This window comes from Capra hircus, chromosome 13 (genome assembly GCF_001704415.2).
Source record: "Capra hircus breed San Clemente chromosome 13, ASM170441v1, whole genome shotgun sequence".
Classification (NCBI taxonomy): Eukaryota; Metazoa; Chordata; class Mammalia; order Artiodactyla; family Bovidae; genus Capra; species Capra hircus.
The window spans coordinates 18,218,017-18,237,317 of record NC_030820.1 but is presented as its reverse complement, the minus strand read 5'-3'; the positions used below and the strand labels follow the sequence as shown (position 1 = coordinate 18,237,317).

Genomic DNA, 19,301 nt, shown 5'->3' with positions numbered 1-19,301 from the left:
TGGATGGAGCTGGCCAAGGTCAGAGATGGGTAGGAGGGACACTGAGATGGGGTCAGCGTAGAACTCATTCATCAGCAAGGGCATCAACTTGCAAAACACACATTACAATGAGACGGACTCCATTTGAAATATCTTTCTCACATCTCAAGAAAAGCAAAGATTAAAAAAAAAATACTAAGTAAATGTAAGTAAATAAAATGGTCTTTGACTTTTTGAATAGCAAATACAACTTTGTCATATGACCCAACCTTTTAAAAGGAGCGCATGTTTAATAATGGCCCATAGCTAAGAAAATTAGTTTGCTCTGTGTTTGGCAGACTTCCTTTTGACACAACTGGATTCCAGTTTTTAATGGGGGAGAAAACAAGTTCACAGAGGTCTTTTCTTTTAAAATCGGCATTTTCTCTTTAGTCGTAAAATGCATGCAAAAAGCTTGTGATTATGGTATTTATGTTTCCATTAAGGTGTCCTCAGCAAGCTGGGGGAGTCTAGCCTACTATTTTCCTGCTATTTAGATTTATAGCAGCATAGTAACTATTTTATTTCAATTATATTTGAGGACAGTGCCCTCTTGGTGGCAAATGACTGCATGGTGACAGTCAGCACATGTCCATTAGAACTATCCTTCTCTGCAGTTTTTAACTACAGATTCTGGGATCTTACTATAAAAGTATGAATTGTTGGTGCCCTCAAATAATAAAAAAACATACTGACTGTCATTCCATCAATATTTTTTTTTTAAGAATTCGAAGCACACAAAACTTTTGGATTGAAATTATATAACTTACAAAAAGAAACGTTTTGCTGAGTGTCAAGAAACATTGAATAAAGTTTATGATAACACACCTGCAGGCTGACATTTTGAATAAAATGATGATTTGGTCATAGGTGAATAATGGGCATTTATGAATGCCCAGATAAAGCTGTACCCAATATGGAAATTATATATTATTTCACAGCTTCACTGTAAACAGACCTTATTAAACAAACTGATATTAGAGTTCTGATTTGATTTTGATCAGCTGCATCACACTCTGAAGACACAGCAATCAAATAGGATATACACTCTACCAAAAAGACATAGGATTAGGAATCACTGACAATAGAATCTGGTTACAAGCAGGATAAAAGTTAAATACACCAAAACTTTTGTAAGTTTGAGCTTTGTCATTCATAGAAAACAGAAGACTATGTCTGACTTCTCTGGCATCCACCCAATACGAAAACACAGAATGTTATCAGGAGCATTAATAAATAGTAATAACAATGACACTATGACCAAAGGGTACAGTCAGATAACAGTACACACGTCAAGTCAATTAAAGAGGCATGGACATATTGCCGGACAGAGTATGAAGCTATTCTAGAAAAAAGTATTTTATAAATAATATGTGGAAATGGACAAAGTGTCCCATTCTGACATCAAATTCACAGCACTTAATAAATGATCCCTGGTTATTTCCATGTGGGGCTACCAGATCCACATTTCCATCAGATCAATCAAAATGATAAGCAGTGAAATTCAGAATATGGCTTTCTTACTGAACAATAAACATCCCAGAACAGATTCAGGCTACACTTCACACTGTCAATGGACTGGAGATGCTCCCATGAAATCCAAAAATTTGAATAGCAAAGTTCATCTGACACCAACAGCAAACTTGGGTGAAATTTAGTTAGTTGATGGGAGATTCTTTACTGGGTATAAACTCTCTCTGAGGAGTTTCAGGTTTTATGTTTCCATTATTTAACTTTTTAGAAAGTTAATAGAACCGTATTCTAGGTCACCTTGTATGTTATTTCCCTGTCTGAATTTATGTTTATACATACAGAGGCATCAAGAAACGCTACTTTCACTGATGTCTTGAGTTAATGATAGAGAAGCCAGTTGAATTTCATGCCTTAGGATACATGGATAGGGTGCACAGGTCAAAGACCCCTGGCTACAGACATGCAAAAGAACCGCAGAATCTAACTGAGAAGAGTGATGGCTGAACTGAGCCAGCTCTTGGCTTGTGAGGCAAACAAACTGAAGCAAATCTGCCATGGAGCATCCCCCACCATGTTCATGTTCATGATTTGTGCGAGACTTCAGATTTAAAAAAAAAACATTATTGGCCACATTAAAGTAATGTTGTTCATTTGCATGTAATGGTTTTGCTGTTTTGCTTGTATTTAATTTGTAAAGATGTTTGGTTTTATAGTTATATAATGGCTATAAACAGAAGGAGTTCAGCCCTATTTTATTTTTATACATATTTAAATAACATTATAATCAAAACAATTTAATTCTATATGGCAGTATCAAGAGATCGTTTTTTGAAGAGTCTCTAGTCTGAGCAACACTTTTTTACAGCTTTCATTCTGACAGAAAAAGGCAGTGGAGGTAAAGCCATTATTTCCAAGCCAAATTCATATTCAGTTACAGGTTGATGAAGAAATACTTCACAGGTACCATAATTCCCAACTTTTTGGATTAGCAATATCATTGTTCAATGGACAGCTTATCTCTGAAAAAAATAATTACAAAACACAAAATTTAAATTTCTGTGATGTCTTCAGAATTTTGATTTTGGAAAAGGGTTAATCCATCTGTGTTTTAAGAAGCCCTCCAGGTATCTGATGCATGCTAAAGAACCACTAGTTTGAAGGGAAACCTACTATTTTTAATGTTCAAAGCATAGCTCCACCATAGAGCAATGATTATAAGACACCATTATAAGATGGGATGGAATGAGTGTATTGTTTATGACAACAGCATGGACGTGTTTCAAATAAAAAGAAATGAGTACTATTTTCTTCATGAACTAAATTTTATATGGTGCCTGAATACATAAATGAGGGATGGAAAAAGATGTTTCTAAATTGTTTCAGATAAAATTTGAAATAAATACATAACCATTAACATAGCATCAGCATCACACTCCTTTGTGCTATACTAATGTACACAATCAGACCTGTGGTTTGTTAACGAGCAGTTTGAAGACTGGCTATACTATATATCTCATTCAGTAATTCTTTCATGACATGAAAATCATATCACCAAAAAATAAAAATAAAAAGGCCCAAATAAACCATAATTAAAACAAATCATGTCATTGCTCATCTATTTAACTATCATAACTAGAGGCTCACTGCACAACAACAACAAAAAAGTCTTAAATTGAAGAACCAGTTTCAACTTTTTTTATCTGAGTTTTAAACTACAGGTTAGTTCTCCCATCTGAACCATTTTAAGAACAAGATGAAATACGCTGGGATCATGAGACAAACTATCAAAATCTCTACTGTTCCTTCCATTAGGCTTTGATTTGTGTAAACTGGATGCTCTTAGACACAACAGCTTTTTAAAGGCCGTTAATAAAAGGCAGTTCTTGCTTTAGAACTCATGAACAATCTACTCCCTTGTCACAAACTATATAATAGCTGATTTGGAAGCAATACTCTGATTGCTCCTGGAGCCTACCTGTCTGCAGGTAAAGGTTTGGAATTCCGCGGCTTCTTCACTTGGGCATACAAAGCATCCATCATATGCCCTTCTCTTGGGCTCTGGGGTCTGGTGCTGAGAGCCATGGAACCTTCATAGGAAGAAATTCCCCCGTACATCAGCTCATCATCACAGCCAAATGTCCGATGAAAATCTTGAATTTCAGCATAGTCACGTTCCCGAGCCTGTCGCTCCCTAAATTCTCGAGTTTTGGCTTGAATCCTGTAAAATTAAAATAAGTTGGAGCAAGAAAAACTATGCCTTTCCTAAGAACTGGATATAGAACATTCATCAAAATACATTGCAAAATACATATTCTTTCATGCAATTCTAAGAAGCTGGATAGGATAAACAATGTTATATTAATTTTAGATTATCAGGGTAATATCATGGATTCTCAAAAATCATCATTCCAGATAGCTTTGTTCATGTCAATAAGACATACTCATAATTTACATCTTATTTTTAATTATCACTTATTAACTAACTCTAAAAATCCACTAGGAATAGTTTTAGGCATCCACTTGCATTTTATTCATGAAATCTTTTGAGGCAAAAAGTCATTTTTTAAAAAGTTCTACACACATACACTGTATTTGCATACATTTATGTATGTATATACATGTACGATCTTCTCATTATAGCGATACCATACACATTCAACATACTCTGAAGCTTAAGTATGAATCCACACTATTATTGTTTATTAGTGGCAAAAGATCTGTTTAATGATACTGACTTTTATTTTTTGTGATGTCTACAGAGCTTGTAAAATCCTGAGATTAAGGACAGGAAGGCATGCATTCAACCAAATTCTGAAATCAATCTATTGATATTGTGCTAAGTTGGTCTTAGTTAGCTGAAGATAATTCAACAACCCTTGATAGAATTTTGATAACTTTTAATGGGAAAAAATATTTCTATTACATACTTGTAAATGTTTACTTAAAAGTGAAATCTTATTTATAAAAGCAATACTTTGGGCTGTGTTTAACATTTTATTGCAAAGTTATTTACTTTTTTATATTCAAAGTAGACCACTGCTAGAATAAATGATACATAAATGTATTTAAAAGAATACAGAAAAGATACAAAATCAGATGAACACAGTCCATTAATAAAAGAGAAAACTACAGGTCAGTATTTCTCATGAATATAGAAATAAAATTCCTTACCAAAATATTAGCAAATAGAATTTGGTAATATATAAAAAGAATTATACACCATGACAAAGTGATGTTTATTGCCTGAATGCAAGGCTGGTTCAATATTTTAAAAATCAAACAATGTAACACATCATATTAATAGATAAAGAAGAAAAGTTACAAGATTATATCAACTGATGCAGAAAATGAATTCCTCAAAAAAACTACATAGAGCAAAACTTAACTTCCTAAACTTGACAAAAAGCATCTATAAAGAACCCATTGATAACATAACAGAGAAAGACTGAATGATTTCCCTTAAGATCAGGAAAAAGGTAAGGATATCTGCTCCCACCACCATAACTCAACACAGTGAAATTCTAGACAATGAAGTCAGCTTAGGAAAGGAAATAACTGGCATACAGATTGGAAAGGAAGAAATAAAACCATTCTTATTTGTAGACAGCATGGAGGTCTTTGTAGAAAATCGCAAGGAATCTACAAAAAACCTCCTATAACTCAAAGGAAAGTTCAGTAAGGTAACAGAATAGTAATACAATATTAATAGGTAAAAATCCATTGTATTTCTATAGGTTGGCAGTGAACACAGATGCCAAAATTAAACTAAAATGTCATTTACATCCACTAAAAGAATGAAATACACTGATTAAAAAGGTTTGTTTATAGACATGAATAAAATACATAGGTGTAAACCTAACACAACATATACAGGACTTATATGCTGAAAATTATACAATGATGATGAAAGAAATCAAGGAAGATCTAAAAACTGGAGAGACATATAATTTCATGAATGAAAGACTCAACATAGTAAAGTCAGTTCTCCCCAAGTTGATAAACAGCTTAATGTAATTCCTATAAAACTCCAGCAAGACTTTAGTAGATACAAACAAGATTATTTTTAAATTTATATGAAAAGGCAAAGGATAGAATAGCTAAACAATTGGGATAAGCACAAAAAAAGTGGGAGGAATCACACTTGATGGTGGTTTCTATGGAGGGAGAGACACTTAGATCAGTTGAGCAGGATAGAAAACTCAGAAAGAGCTTACAAGTATGGCCAATTGATTTCTCATAATTATACGAAAACAATTCAATGAAATAAGTCTTTTCAACAAATAGTGCTGGAGCAATTAGACATCCATAGGCAAAAATGAAAAGAAAACCAAACAGAGCAAAACCCGCTTTGAATTTAAACCTCATCCCTGATACAAAAATTAACTAAAAATGAATCACAAATTTAAATGTAAAACTACAGTTTACCTGTGGCCACCAACAGTGGGATAGAACTCAAAGAATTGACAAATCTGGTTAATTACCCTGAACAAATGTGTATTTTAATGTTCATCCTAGAAATAGATGCTAACAAAGCTTGCTGCATCAATAGCACTAAAAGCAGAGCTTTAGAACGAGGAATGCACTGTGGTTTTGGTGCACGTTAGTGACAATTCAGCCAATAAAACTCACACAATGATTTTATTTTATACTTTTACATTTGAATGTCTTATTTATTATAAGTGAGAAAAGAGACCACAACACAACCAGAAGTTATATATTCATGTCATATATTTTCATGTTTATTTTTCTCATTTCAGAAAAAAAAAACTTGGGGTTCAGGAAAAAAAATGGTTTTAAGGAAAATCACATAGTTTAAGGAAACTTTTCAAAAAGAGGGTGTCTGGCAGTGTAGCCCTTAACAGCTCCAGATGGTCAATGCTATAAAAGGACACCCCCTCTGCTGTTTTACGGTGACCCTGGGGTCACAAATTATCCCTAAGATGTAAGAGTCATCCGTTTTTCTGAACAGTCAGGTTGTTGTTTAGCAGTATCCATCTAATTTATCTCAGGCCAAATCTCAGCAATGACAAAAGTAACTGATTAGCACAAAACTTAGCCAAAGAAATAAATGTCTATTGATGTAAGCAGCCCAGAAAGTCATTCTGAGCCATAAACAAGAGAACCATTCTGAGGTTTAAATGATGGCAGACAGCTGTTCTGACACGGATGGGCAACACATTCAGGCACTATTTCCCAATTCTTGGAATGTTAAGAAAAAAATGTGAAAACAGCTACTAAAACTTTGTATTAAGACCTTTAAAAATGTTAATAAAGAATTTATCATTTCAATTTGGTATATTCAAACATAAATATTCACACCTTTCTTTTTTGTTAGAAAAAAAAGTATTTTCCATTATGATAATGAAATTGCCTTGAACCTGCATAGAAAATAATACACAAAATAATGTAATAGACTAAATAAAGTAATAAGGTTAATTTATTTCCTGCTGTCACTAAATTCATGCTAACAGTCTCTCTTCGGCTTGACATCAATTAATGATTTTCATCCCAGACTCTTGTCACAGTGTTCACCACCCTTTTCTCTAATTAAAATGGATGATGCATGATGAAGATAAAACACACAAGACTTCTGTTCTTGTAACATTTCTATTCATTAGAATTTTTGCTTTTACAATAAATGGCTTTTAACACTAATTGCTGTAGAGTAAAATGAAAATAACATTTTTATGACGATGAAGTATAGTCCTTACATATCCAGAAAAGACACAAAGCTTAATAAGCACTACTATTAAGGAACCAACTTCTCAAGACAGAAAAATCAATGGTTCCTTAAATTACTCTACTGTATTCAAAATACTTCTACCTCCAACATTATGAAGGCTCAATACATGGAATGTTCTCAATAATACATTTTTTAAAACTCCAAGAAGCAGAAATTGACCTTTAATGTTTTTAAAACCCACACACCACTTTTAACATCTACAAAAGATAGGATGTACTAATATTACTTTAACATACAAATTAAAATACATTTCAGATTGCTACATATTAGATAAGTGTAAACTATCTTCAAAACAATGTTCAAGAGCTTGAAATCAACTCTTTTGGGTAACATTTTGTCCCCCAACTTATTGTACTACCATATGGAAGCCTGATTCTGGGAACAAAGTTCCTGGATCTTTTCCCAACAACATTTCCTCTCTAAAAACCGGTATTAGAGAAATTCATCAAATAAAATCCTACTTTCATGGCAGAATGAAATGTAAGCAACAAGGCAACTGGAAAAAACAGTTTGACCAAAGAGAGGTTTGTGGTCAACTGACTGAATGCTGACTTGCCCCTCAAAACAGCTGAGCAAATGGCAGACACCAAAAATCTTCAATTTTCACCTTACCCTGCTGGGCAAATCAAACAACTGCCATCTACCTAGATGTATGCTGCCAATGGAGTATCTATGCTGAATTCCCCAAAGAAGGAAGATATCCCACTAAATATGAAGTTATCATTTTAAGTAGGATTTTAATATGTTTATAGTATTGGGGCAAAAGTTGACTGGAAAAGCCTTCCATGTTCTGAATGGATTCTTAGAAAAAATTTTTGAATAGGAACAATTGTTTTAAAGATGCATTTCCAATTCAAGGGAAGAAGGCAACTGTTAAAAACCACAGTGGTTATAGTAGGTTAGGGATGGCGGAGTCAAAACTTCATCCCTCAAAGCTACAATGAGGAAACAGCAGATTTATAATATAAAATAATTAAAAGTTGAAAAAAAGATCAAAGAAAAGCATTCACAGAGACAATACTATTCACTAACACAACCACCATTTTTCCAGAATCTACGCAGTTACAAGAATGTACACCCATCAGCAGCCCTTTGTCTAGGCGTGGGGATAGAATTACTCACTTTGCTAAATGCTGAGTTCTTGAGAGCTAGATCTAGGCCCCAGTTATCATCTCTGTACAGTGTCCCTTACTAACTCCAGCCCCACCAACCTCTCTCCTCCCCAAAGCTCTGTGGTCATCAACTTTCACAATTGATTATAATGTCTTATGTTGATTTTTTAATGTTATGAGGTTTAAATCTTTTCTCCATCTTAACAAAGGTAAGAAATTCTTGACGGAGGAAGAATTATAATAAGAATAAAAATTTTATACCATCATTTTATTTATTTAATATATTGTGAACAAGAAAAATTTCTCTTTTACGCTAATAAACCACTAGAATGATATTTGACTAACCAACACACACACACACACACACACACACTCACTACTCTCTCTCACAGATACTTGCTCATTCACTGACATTACGTTCTGGCTTTCACAAATGTCAAATCAACTACAATTATTTCCAACTCAAAGAGATGCTATAATGCCCAATCTAAGAAAGCTCTAATCAAAAATAAAACTGACTTTCCTACTCCAGTTACAGACTGTCAATAAAATCTGTTTCAATTTGCCCAAGTATTGGTCTATTCTGGACTTCCATGAAGTTAATAGATTCTTTAAAAATCTGTTCACCTGCACAATAAGTTCTTAAAATATGTCTGATGAACTAACCTCATTGATTAGAACTGACTTTTCTGAAGGACTTAAGGGGCCAGAGAAAAAATGAAGAACACTTCTAAATTATAGAAAAATATATTGTTCCATTAAAAGGATAAGCTTTAAAAGTTGAGTTGTATTTGAATGACAATATGTGACCTGCATGCAAAAATGATCCAGAATATCTGGGTTCTGATGTCGGAATTCAGGGAATCTGAATCCTAAGTTTCAAGCCAAAAAGAAGTGAAAATTGTTTATTCTTTTAGATGCACAGGGAACGCACCTATTGTTGCTATATAGTTCATTCCTCCTGTAATTTCACTAATTCTTATTCATGCCCTTTAAAGAAACCTTACTGCTATATTCTGATACATATTTTTAAAATGATAATCCTGCAAAAACTAACAAATAAACACATGCCGTCTCTGAAAAGGATCTTATCAACTAACAAAGACCACAAAAAAGTTCCTATCAAAATTTCAAGAACTTACTCAAAGCTGATATTGGAAACAGTTGGTAAAACTGAAAAGAGAAATGCCAGTGATTGGAAACTGGAGGCAACAAGGCCAGAAATTTTTATTTCTTGAATGTTGTATCTATATGAGATGATGAATGTTCACTAAACTTATTGTGTCATCGTAAAAAAAAAAAAATTCAATTCTGATTTCTATAGCCAGTTAGATAAATGAGCTGGACATGGCTAAACTAGGAGCCAGTGGTCTTTACTTGTCATCAGTATTTCCCAAATGACTCTTAATTCTGAGAGATACTAGTACTTTGTGGGAAAAAATAGTGAAGAAGGATGTATATCTATGAGTGAATAAGTTAGGAAGTGATGATTCTCTAGGCTGTGGGCTTCCCAGGTGGCGCTAGTGGTAAAGAACCTGCTTGCTGATGCGCAAGATGTGTGAGACATGGATGCAACTCCTGGGTCAGGAAGACTCCCTGGAGGAGGGCATGGCAACTCACTCCAGTATTGCCTGGAGAATCCCATGGACAGAGGAGCCTGGCGGGCTACAGTCCACAGTGTCAAACAGACTCGGACATGACTGAAGCAACTTAGCACGAACATGCCCACACACATTTTAGTGACTCACAATGTACATGAACAGAATTAGGCTGTTGAGAAATAATGGAGTAGAGAAATATGCATAAGCTGCTTTTAACCAAGTGTTTCTCAAATATATTTGCATGTGGAGCCCTTTTTCTGCTGATGAATGCTGTTTGGGAAACCCCAAACCACAATATTTATATACCATTAAAATATAAATGAAGCTATCAACAGAGCAAGAATACAGTAGAAAGCCAAAGATTACTTCTGACACTGAGTTAACAGAAAAATCCATTGATGTGCTTTATACTTGAAGCTCAGTGGGCCCAGAGTTACAGAGATCATGTAATTGAACCTGTGTTATGTGGGAATCCGAGTCCCATCCTTTTGTGAGGTGGAATGAGCTAATGTGCGTGCGTGCATGCTCAGTTGCTCAGTCATGTCCGACTCTTTGTGACCACACGGACTGTAGCCCACCAGGCTCCTCTGTCCATGGGGTTCTCCAGGCCAGAATACTGGAGTGGGTGGCCATGCCCTTCTCCAGGGAATCTTCCTGATCCAGGGATTGAACCTGCATCTCTTGCATCTCCTGCATTGCAGTTACTGGGGGAAGTCCCTAAATGTACTTAGTCACTCAGTCGTGTCTGACCTTTTGCAACCCCATGGACTGCAGCCTGCCAGACACCTCTGTTCATGCAGATTCTCCAGACTAGAATACTGAAGTGAGTTGCCATGCCCTCCTCCAGGGGATATTCCCAACCCAGGAATTGAACTGGGGTCTCCTGCATTGCAGGCAGATTCTTTACCAGCTGAGCTACCAGGGAAGCCCAAATGAGCTAATAGGGGTTACCAAATGTGGTCAACAGCATCACTGAACAGGTAGGGTACCAGGCTCAGCACTCAAAACTGGAAATCAAAATAGCACATCTCAGGATCAGCAAACTTCACCCTTGCTGTTTTACTTCTGAAGAGAAGACCTCAGGCAAAGAAGCTTTGGTTCTGACAGGAGAGAGCTGGTGAAGCCCAAAGACAGATTCACACCAGGATCCTTCTCCTCTTTTCTCCAAGTATCCAAGACCCCAGCTCCCAGTGACAGCAGCAAGTAGAAAGAAAGGCAGAGAAGTGAGCAAGAATGAAGGCAAATTCCATCTCAGACCCCTGCTCTGAAGAATCTAACTTACTTTCACTATCTAAATAGATATTAACATGGTAGGAAAAATCATTTTCAACTATATTTATTGTTCTTTTAATTTTTCAATATTCTATCAAATCATATTCAGGCTTCGTGGATTGATACAGACAAAAAAAATATTTTGGTATGTGGACCTGACATAACTAATAACTAAGGAATATCAGGTTTTCTATTTTTAGATAGAATCGGCCGAAATTATTTTTAGAACTCAAATAGCTACAGTAGTAAATAACATTACAGGAGATGTTTCCCTGCCCATCAGCAGTGAAGGAAAGCTGTCATGAGAACATAGGCAGTGGCTTATTTTGTTTTCTCTATTACCTCCAGTCAGGTTCTTCCCAAAGAAGCTGCAGTTCTCATTCTTAAAAGGAGCAATGCCAATGCCAATAGACAGAATAGGAAAGAGGTTTTACAAAAGCAGAATTGCTTTATCAAAATAACAGCACTAAACAAGTACCACTTATGCAATTCAATGAGTCTCATACATTTCCCTGCTCAGTTACAGGATCCATGAGTTTAAATAAAACATACTTGTAAAAACTGTTATTGAAACACGCAGTCAAACAGTTTTCTTAAATTATGAGGCTAATTGATTTTTTTTAATGGACCATTCACTTGTTCCCTGACCCTAAAAGATTCTTTATTCTAGGCCTCTTGTACGTTGTAAATTCATTAGGACCAACCTAGTTCCCAGAAGTATTGCATCACTAGAGGTACAGAGATGCAGATTAAAAGCAAAGTGGAGAGGTGAACTGCGCCTTAGGCAAATTAATAATACAAGTGAAGCCATTATGTAAAACCATTGTTTGGCTGTAAAAATTTGACTGTACATTATAAAGGATTTTGGAAAACGTTGATAGAATTCCACATTGAAACAGAGCAGTTCATCTTAAACTGCAAAAAAGGGAATATTTAGAATATGAAAAATGGTGCAGGATTAATGACATTCTTCCCCTAAGCTGGCATCAAGACAGGGAGAAGTATAATGTTTCTTCCTACCCATTAAATTACTCTCTAACTAAATCACATATTCGCCTGTGGATAAATCTGTGTTCATACATTTACCTGGTATATACTCTTCCTTAAGGGATAAGAAAGTCTTTAAGGTAGATGTTAATACTACTGAACACTTAAATGCCATACCCAAACACTGAGAATACTATGTGTCCTGTTCTAAAAATAGTGAGTTTATTAAGTTTGGGGATGTCTAAATGGTGAGGATTAGAGAGTCAGAAAAGCAAGAAAGGTGGCATGACTTTTTTTTTTTAATTGGAGAACTGGAAGAATAAACTTAATTTTGTAAAATAGATAAAAAGTACATATTTTCCCCCACTTAAATATTTTATAAACTGCAAAGCTACAAATAGAGAATCACACCTTTCCAGAAAAACACAAAAACATAACCCTCAGGGGTATAAGAAAGATGAATGAAAAATATCCAAACATGAATCACTTCTGACAGAAAAGCCTGTCTTTTCTTTCTGTCTTTGTTAAGAATAAGATCAAAGGTGCCACAACTCTAGAATTATAGTAAGAATAGCCGACTTAGCTTTAGAGATGCTGGGTTACAACCCTAGCTATGGATGATATTTAGCTTTATAACCTTGATCAAAGTAACTTTTCATCCATTTCATTGGTCTGTGGGTCCCCACCATGAAATGATTCAACAGTTGATAACAATCTTTCAGGAAGAGATGGAGAAACATTTAAGTAAAAAATGTCATACAAAATATGATAGCAAAACAGGAGGAAGAAAAAGATGTCTGACTTCATAGGAAAATAATATAGTAAAAAATCAATAGCCTCTTCAATTCTTATTAAAAATCAAAATATTTTAAATGATATATAAAAACTCAGTTTTATTTCCATATGAACATTTCTTTAAAATTATTATACTATATACGCATAGGTGAATGAGACAGAATATTACATATTTTTGCCATTTTCAGTGATCATTCATGCTGATTTATTTTCTCTTAATACCCATGCTCATATGGCCTACCATCTTCTGCGCAAAGATCTTAACCAAAACCAATAAAATTCATTTCAGTGCCACAAAGTAAAATAAGGTTTTTTTCCTTTTAATTGTTTTTACGTTGTATTCACCCAACCATCAGTCTTTGGACTGACACAGAAAGATAAAATAGAAATAAATGCATAAAATACAAATTTCATAAATACATTTCTTTCTATTAAAAAAAGAAAGAGTAGAAAGGAACAGAAGCGCCTCCCTTGAATGAGGTCCACCCAAATAACTGGAATCTACCTTTCCTGCTCCTGCTTCATTCGTACTCTCTCCTCTTCTGACGTAAGGGAGTCCTGTATTTTTATTTTACCCGTTTTCTCAATCTTGTCATCTTTTCGATGTTTGCCAAACCTGTTGATAACAAAAAATTCTAACTTGTCAATGTATACAAAACGCATTGTCATTCTCCTGGGATAAGACCCATGCACTCAACGAAGTGTGAGCATCCTCAAAATGAGGCCCCAGTGCCTCCTGCCCAGTATTAATATTTTCAGACAGATTACTTTGATCCGCTTTAATTGCAACTTTCCAGAGAAAAACCGTCTTTGGAAATGGCCTCCATAGCTGTTTTTCTTTAGCCAACAGAAAAATAACAAAATCCTTATGGTTCATCCTTATTAAACAGGCAATCCATAAATGTATAGAACTGACTATCGGAGGATAAAAATCTGCATCAGAGTGGGTTTCTCTTAGGACTATAGAATGAAAATCCACAAACATCGTTTTAATGATATCTTCACAAACAACTATTCTTTATTTTCACACTCAGGTTTATTGGCAATATGTGTCATACTTTAAACGCTGACAAACAAGGTCATATTTGCAAGGCTCAAAGCAAAAAAGGATAACTTACACTCTGACCATACTTTGGGCTTATTAAACTGAAAGCTTTAAGGCAGTTTCAACAAATACTGTTCCTAAACCTGATGAAATGCTACTGCCGAATGTGGCATCTCTGACTTGGAAATCTGTATCCAATCAAAAACAAACATGAGGAACAAACACGTGATTCAGAATCAGTCCACACACATTTCCACAGATGGGCACTGAATTCTAGGCTTTCCAAGAAAACACTGATATTATTCCCTTCTGTATCTGAAATGCCTCAGAAACCCCAGACTTGGTATCCATTCTTTTTCCTCCTCTGTTCCTTTTTTCTGCTTTTCTCCAGACCAGACCATGTTGCCTGGAAGGCATGAGCTCCATCCCCAGAAATAACATTCGTCTGGAGTGATCTGGTCACCAGATGTTTCAAAAAACAACTCTTTTATAGACAGTTACTCAACTACACATTTACAAGTATATAAAGTATATTGAGAATTCTCAATTGAGCACAAAGTAGGAATTTGGCTTATGGTGATAATCATACTGAAAAAGAGAAGAGTAAAAGGGTAGGATCAAAGCTGATATAAAGAGAGAGAAAAAAAGTGACTTTGCTGGCAGTTCTGTGGTTGGACTTTGACTTCCGAGGCAGAGAGCATGGTTTCAATCCCTGGTCAGGGAGCTAAGACCCCACATGCCTTACGGTCAAAACACCAAAGCACAATACAGAAGCAATATTGTAACAAATTCAATAAAGGCTTTTTAAAAACTGTTTCACTTAAAAAAGAAAATCTTTAAAAACAAACAAAAAAAGAGACAGAAATCTCAATTACTAGAATGGTTGGGAGCATACATCTTTTTATATATACATATAAATTTGATTGCAAATATGTGATTGAGTACACAGGAATACCACCTGTGTTCACTAAAGTAACACTATGTTATAAATGAGTAAGGGAAAGCATTTTGAAAAGGTTAAAATAGAAAACAGTTAAAGCATCACCACCGCTATTCCTTTAAAATTAGCTGTATCATTAAATGGCATTGAAAACTGCCTGTGAAATTAACTTTCACAAAGCAAACATATCCCTTAATTTTAATGTTATTTAGAAATTAGAAGATCATTTCCATTGCAAAAAGCACACACACACACACAAAAAAAAACCTCCCTAGAAACCTAAGCCCAGAAACTAATGACTTCTTACAAGGGAGAAAATATGTAGCATGCTTTTAAAACTAATAAATACAAAGCTTTAAAAATAAAACTCTTTCTCTTTCCTTTGTTTTTGTCAATATATCAATAATGCATAGGAGGTAAACATAATGAGCATCTTTGCAGTGGTTGTTCAGTCGCTAAGTTGTGTCCAACTGTGAATCCATGGACTGCACCATGCCAGGCTTCCCTGTCAGTCACTAACTCCCAGAGTTTGCTCAAATGCATGTCCATTGAATTGGTAAAGCCATTCAACCATCTCAGCCTCTGCTGTCCCCTTCTCCTCCTGCCCTCAATCTTTCCCAGCACCAGGGTCTTTTCCAAGGAGTCAGTTCTTTGCATCAGGTGGCCAAAATATTCAAGCTTCAGCTTCAACATCAGTCCTTCCAATGAATATTCAGGCTTGATTTCCTTTAGGACTGACTGGTTTGATCTCCTTGGTGTCCAAGGGACTCTCAAGAGTCTTCTCCAGCACCACAATTTGAAAGCATTAATTCTACGGTGCTCAACCTTCCTTTTAGTCCAACTCACATCCATACATGACTACTGGAAAAAAACATAGCTTTGACTGTGCGGATCTTTGTCAGCAAAGTGATGTCTCTGCTTTTTAATATGCTGCTAGGTTTGTCATAGCTTTTCTTCCAAGGAGCAAGAGTCTTTTAATTTCATAATGACTATCTTTATAGAATGAATTAACAAAAAAGCAAACCAAAACAGCTGACACATCCCAAGAGGAGCCATCATCTAAAACATAATGTTCATTCATTTGACAGAAATTTATTGAGCATCTACAAGGGGTTCAGGGAAGAGTTCAGGGCTGGACAAATTAATTTGTGTGTCGTTAGCATGTAGATGTTATTTAAAGCCCATGTGAATCCCATTGTGAAAATTCTGCAACACTGAGGCATCTGGAAATATAAAAGGCATTAAATTCTACTTCAAGAAAAATGTCAAGTTCACATCTTAGTGCATCACATTTACTTATAACAGGGATTCTTAAGGTAAATCATTTAACCATATAGTTTCTCAGTTCATAAATACCCTTCAAACATTACATTGTCACCATATTGACCTTTTTCTTTTGTGGTACTGGTTCTCATTCTGGGTTATATACATTCAATCCTGTGTCATATTTGAGAAACACTACCATGGCACCAGCAATATCATCTATCTGAACCAAAGTGAAAGTGAAAGTTGCCCAGTTGTGTCCAGCTCTTTGCAACCCCATACAGTCCATGGAGTTCTCCAGGCCAGAACACTGGAGTGGGTAGCTTTTCCCTTCTCTAGGGGATCTTCCCAACCCAGGGATCGATCCCTCGTCTCCCACAGTGCAGGCAAATTCTTTACCAGCTGAGCCACAAGGGAAGTCAAAGAATACTGGAGTGGGTGATACAGCTTAATCTTACAAGAATCTGCCCTTTGAGTTAACAATCCAGGAGAAGACTGAGGTGGTTGACTTCATGTTTTAAAGCAGTTTAGCTATTTTCAGCCCCAATCTAACACTGAGTTTAATTAGTTATTGTTAAGATATTTTTTTTCAAATGGTCTTTGTCCTATTTTGTTAAGAAAGTTTCAGTTTTCTAACTCAGTCTACAAACTTTTAGTGTTTTTTTTTTAATCTAAAATACACAATTAAAAAGAAAAAAAAAACTGTGAATCCCAACTCATTTAAGAACTGCATTTTTCTTTAATTGTATTTGTTGGCAAAATATTTGTTTCCTAGGCTGCCTGCTGGGGCTTCTCAGGTGGCTCAGTGGTTAAGAATCGCCTGCCCTGGGTTGGGAAGATCCCCTAGAGAAGGAAATGGCTGCCCACTCAAGTATTCTTGCCTGGAAAATCCCATGGACAGAGAATACTGGTGGGCTACAGTCCATGTGGTCACAAATAATCAGACACAACTTAGCAACAGACTTTTTTTTTTTTAACTTTTCAGGCTGCTGCCAATCATCAGAATATAATATTTTATTATTTGTAAATTTATTATCAAATTGCTATAACTTCCTTTTTAAAATTATAGATTCAAATTAATATAGGAAAAAAGTGAATGAACCATAGATAAAATGTGTATAGGTTAGCTTTTGGACATTTCCCTTCATGCCTGCTTTAGTTAATAAATTATGTGATTTCTTTAAGGCATACTATAAAAGCATAGCACATTACTTGATAATTGGGGTAAAAACAGATCCCTCGGCTGTAATTTTTTGACAGAAGGAAATAAAGACTGTAAATGAAAAAAAAAAATACACCAATCATTCTACAGTATAAAAAGAAAGAAAAAAAAAAAAAACAGGTAGCTATATCCTCATCACTCTAATTGCCAATCTATTCTAGTGTTCATCTTAATTTACAGTTGCTTAATTCTTCCTGAAAGAGGGACGGGTAGGTCATCGAGAAATTCCAGTCACACTTATACTCACACAGTCAGTTTCAGAGTTGAAATCAGTAATCAGCCTATGAAGACAATCACTTAATAGCAAGATGCTTAGAAACTTGGAGGACATCAATTACATTTATTTTACTATCTTTGAAAAGCCACCAATGAATTTCAACTAGGTCATTTTCCAAGGAACAGAATAACTGAAAAAATATGATGTTAATAATATGTCCAGGAAGCAAACCCATTCCCAGGAAAGAATCAGTCTCATGAACTGCCTTCTGACTACCCCATACACATGTTCAAAGAGAAATCACCACCACTTCTGGAAGAATTTGTTGGTTAAATCTTATGATATATTAATAGAGTAGAATGACCTTTATTTGTTTTTTAACAGGGACAAAGACAAATAGAGAGCTTGAGGAAAAAATTGATGGGGAAAAATTTCTCTATTGGTACTGCCCTATAGAGACAAAAGGTACAACGTAAAAAGTGCCAACAAGCCATTGAAGACTCCCTCACAGAAAGATACAGTGGATGAGCCCATCTTATCAGAGTGAAATTGATTGCTTAAACATATGGCTTTCTTTACAAAGAATACAGCAATGCTTTCATTCAGCTAAAGTAATCTCCACGTAATCTGCTAAATGGGTTCCACCATGACGCACTACAAATGAGATCACGGCTGTCTGCCAGATCAGCCATATATATTATTACTGCAAAGAGCGATGGGCAAGATGCACACTTGTTGATGAATGGAGGAGGAAAAAAAGCAAAACCACAAACCAGCAGTCATAACGGCTCGCAACCAAATTCTGTTGTTTTTTTTACAGAAAGCTTTCGTGGGAAATTAACTACTGCAAGAGGTTTGTGCTTTTCAACCAATGTTTTGGTTTTTAGGAAATTAACCTCATTCTCTCTGTGGTATGAATAACACGGAACTCTTCCTATATTTTATACAGTGACTAAAATCAGAGATTTTTTTTTAATTGGATGATAATTGCTCTGCAATATTGTGTTGGTTTCTGCCATACATCAACATGAATTAGCCAGAAGTTTCCATACGTCCCGTCCCTTCTAAACCCCTCCCATCTCCCTCGCCATCCCACCCCTCTAAGCTGTCAGAGCACTGGGTTGAGTTCCCTCACGCAGCCAATTCCCATTTGCTCTCTATTTTACGTAAGGTAATGTACATGCTTCCGTACTATTCTCTCAATTCGTCGTCCTCCTTCCCCCGTGTCCCCAAGTCTGTTTTCTATGTCTGCATCTCCATTGCTCCCCTGCAAATAGGTTCATCAGTACCATCTCTCTAGATTCCATATGCATGCGTTAATAGACAATATTTGTCTTTCCCTTTCTGAATTACTTCACTTAGTACAATAGGCTCTAGTTTCATCCACCTCAAAATCAGAGATCTTTAGGAGGGACTAGACTGAACGCTAACACACAACAGGCTGCTATAAAGAAAATAAAACTAGTTTTGTGATGAAAGGTTTTTTCCTAATACCATACTTGAAAACACAAGAGGAAAAAGAAAGTCTTAAATCTGCTGCAATATTTAAAAATCAACACACAGACTAACTAGAACCAATTAACTTGTAAGTTTTGAGGAATAATTTTTAAAAT

The 19,301-nt window shown here is 35.5% G+C and overlaps 1 protein-coding gene across 19 annotated transcripts in view; it reads right to left on the bottom strand.

The window, feature by feature from the left end:
* PARD3 (par-3 family cell polarity regulator) overlaps nt 1-19,301 on the bottom strand; it is a 573,907-nt gene that overhangs the window by 140,521 nt on the left and 414,085 nt on the right. For 14 of the 19 annotated variants that reach the window (XM_018057053.1, XM_018057050.1, XM_018057055.1 and 11 more), the window contains 2 exons: nt 13,507-13,617; nt 3,467-3,709 (listed from right to left, as the gene is read on the bottom strand). In XM_018057053.1, the coding sequence (XP_017912542.1) occupies nt 3,467-3,709; nt 13,507-13,617 (354 nt within the window). The remainder of the gene's footprint in view (nt 1-3,466; nt 3,710-13,506; nt 13,618-19,301) is intronic. The other 5 variants (XM_018057068.1, XM_018057069.1, XM_018057065.1 and 2 more) reach the window with 1 other exon arrangement.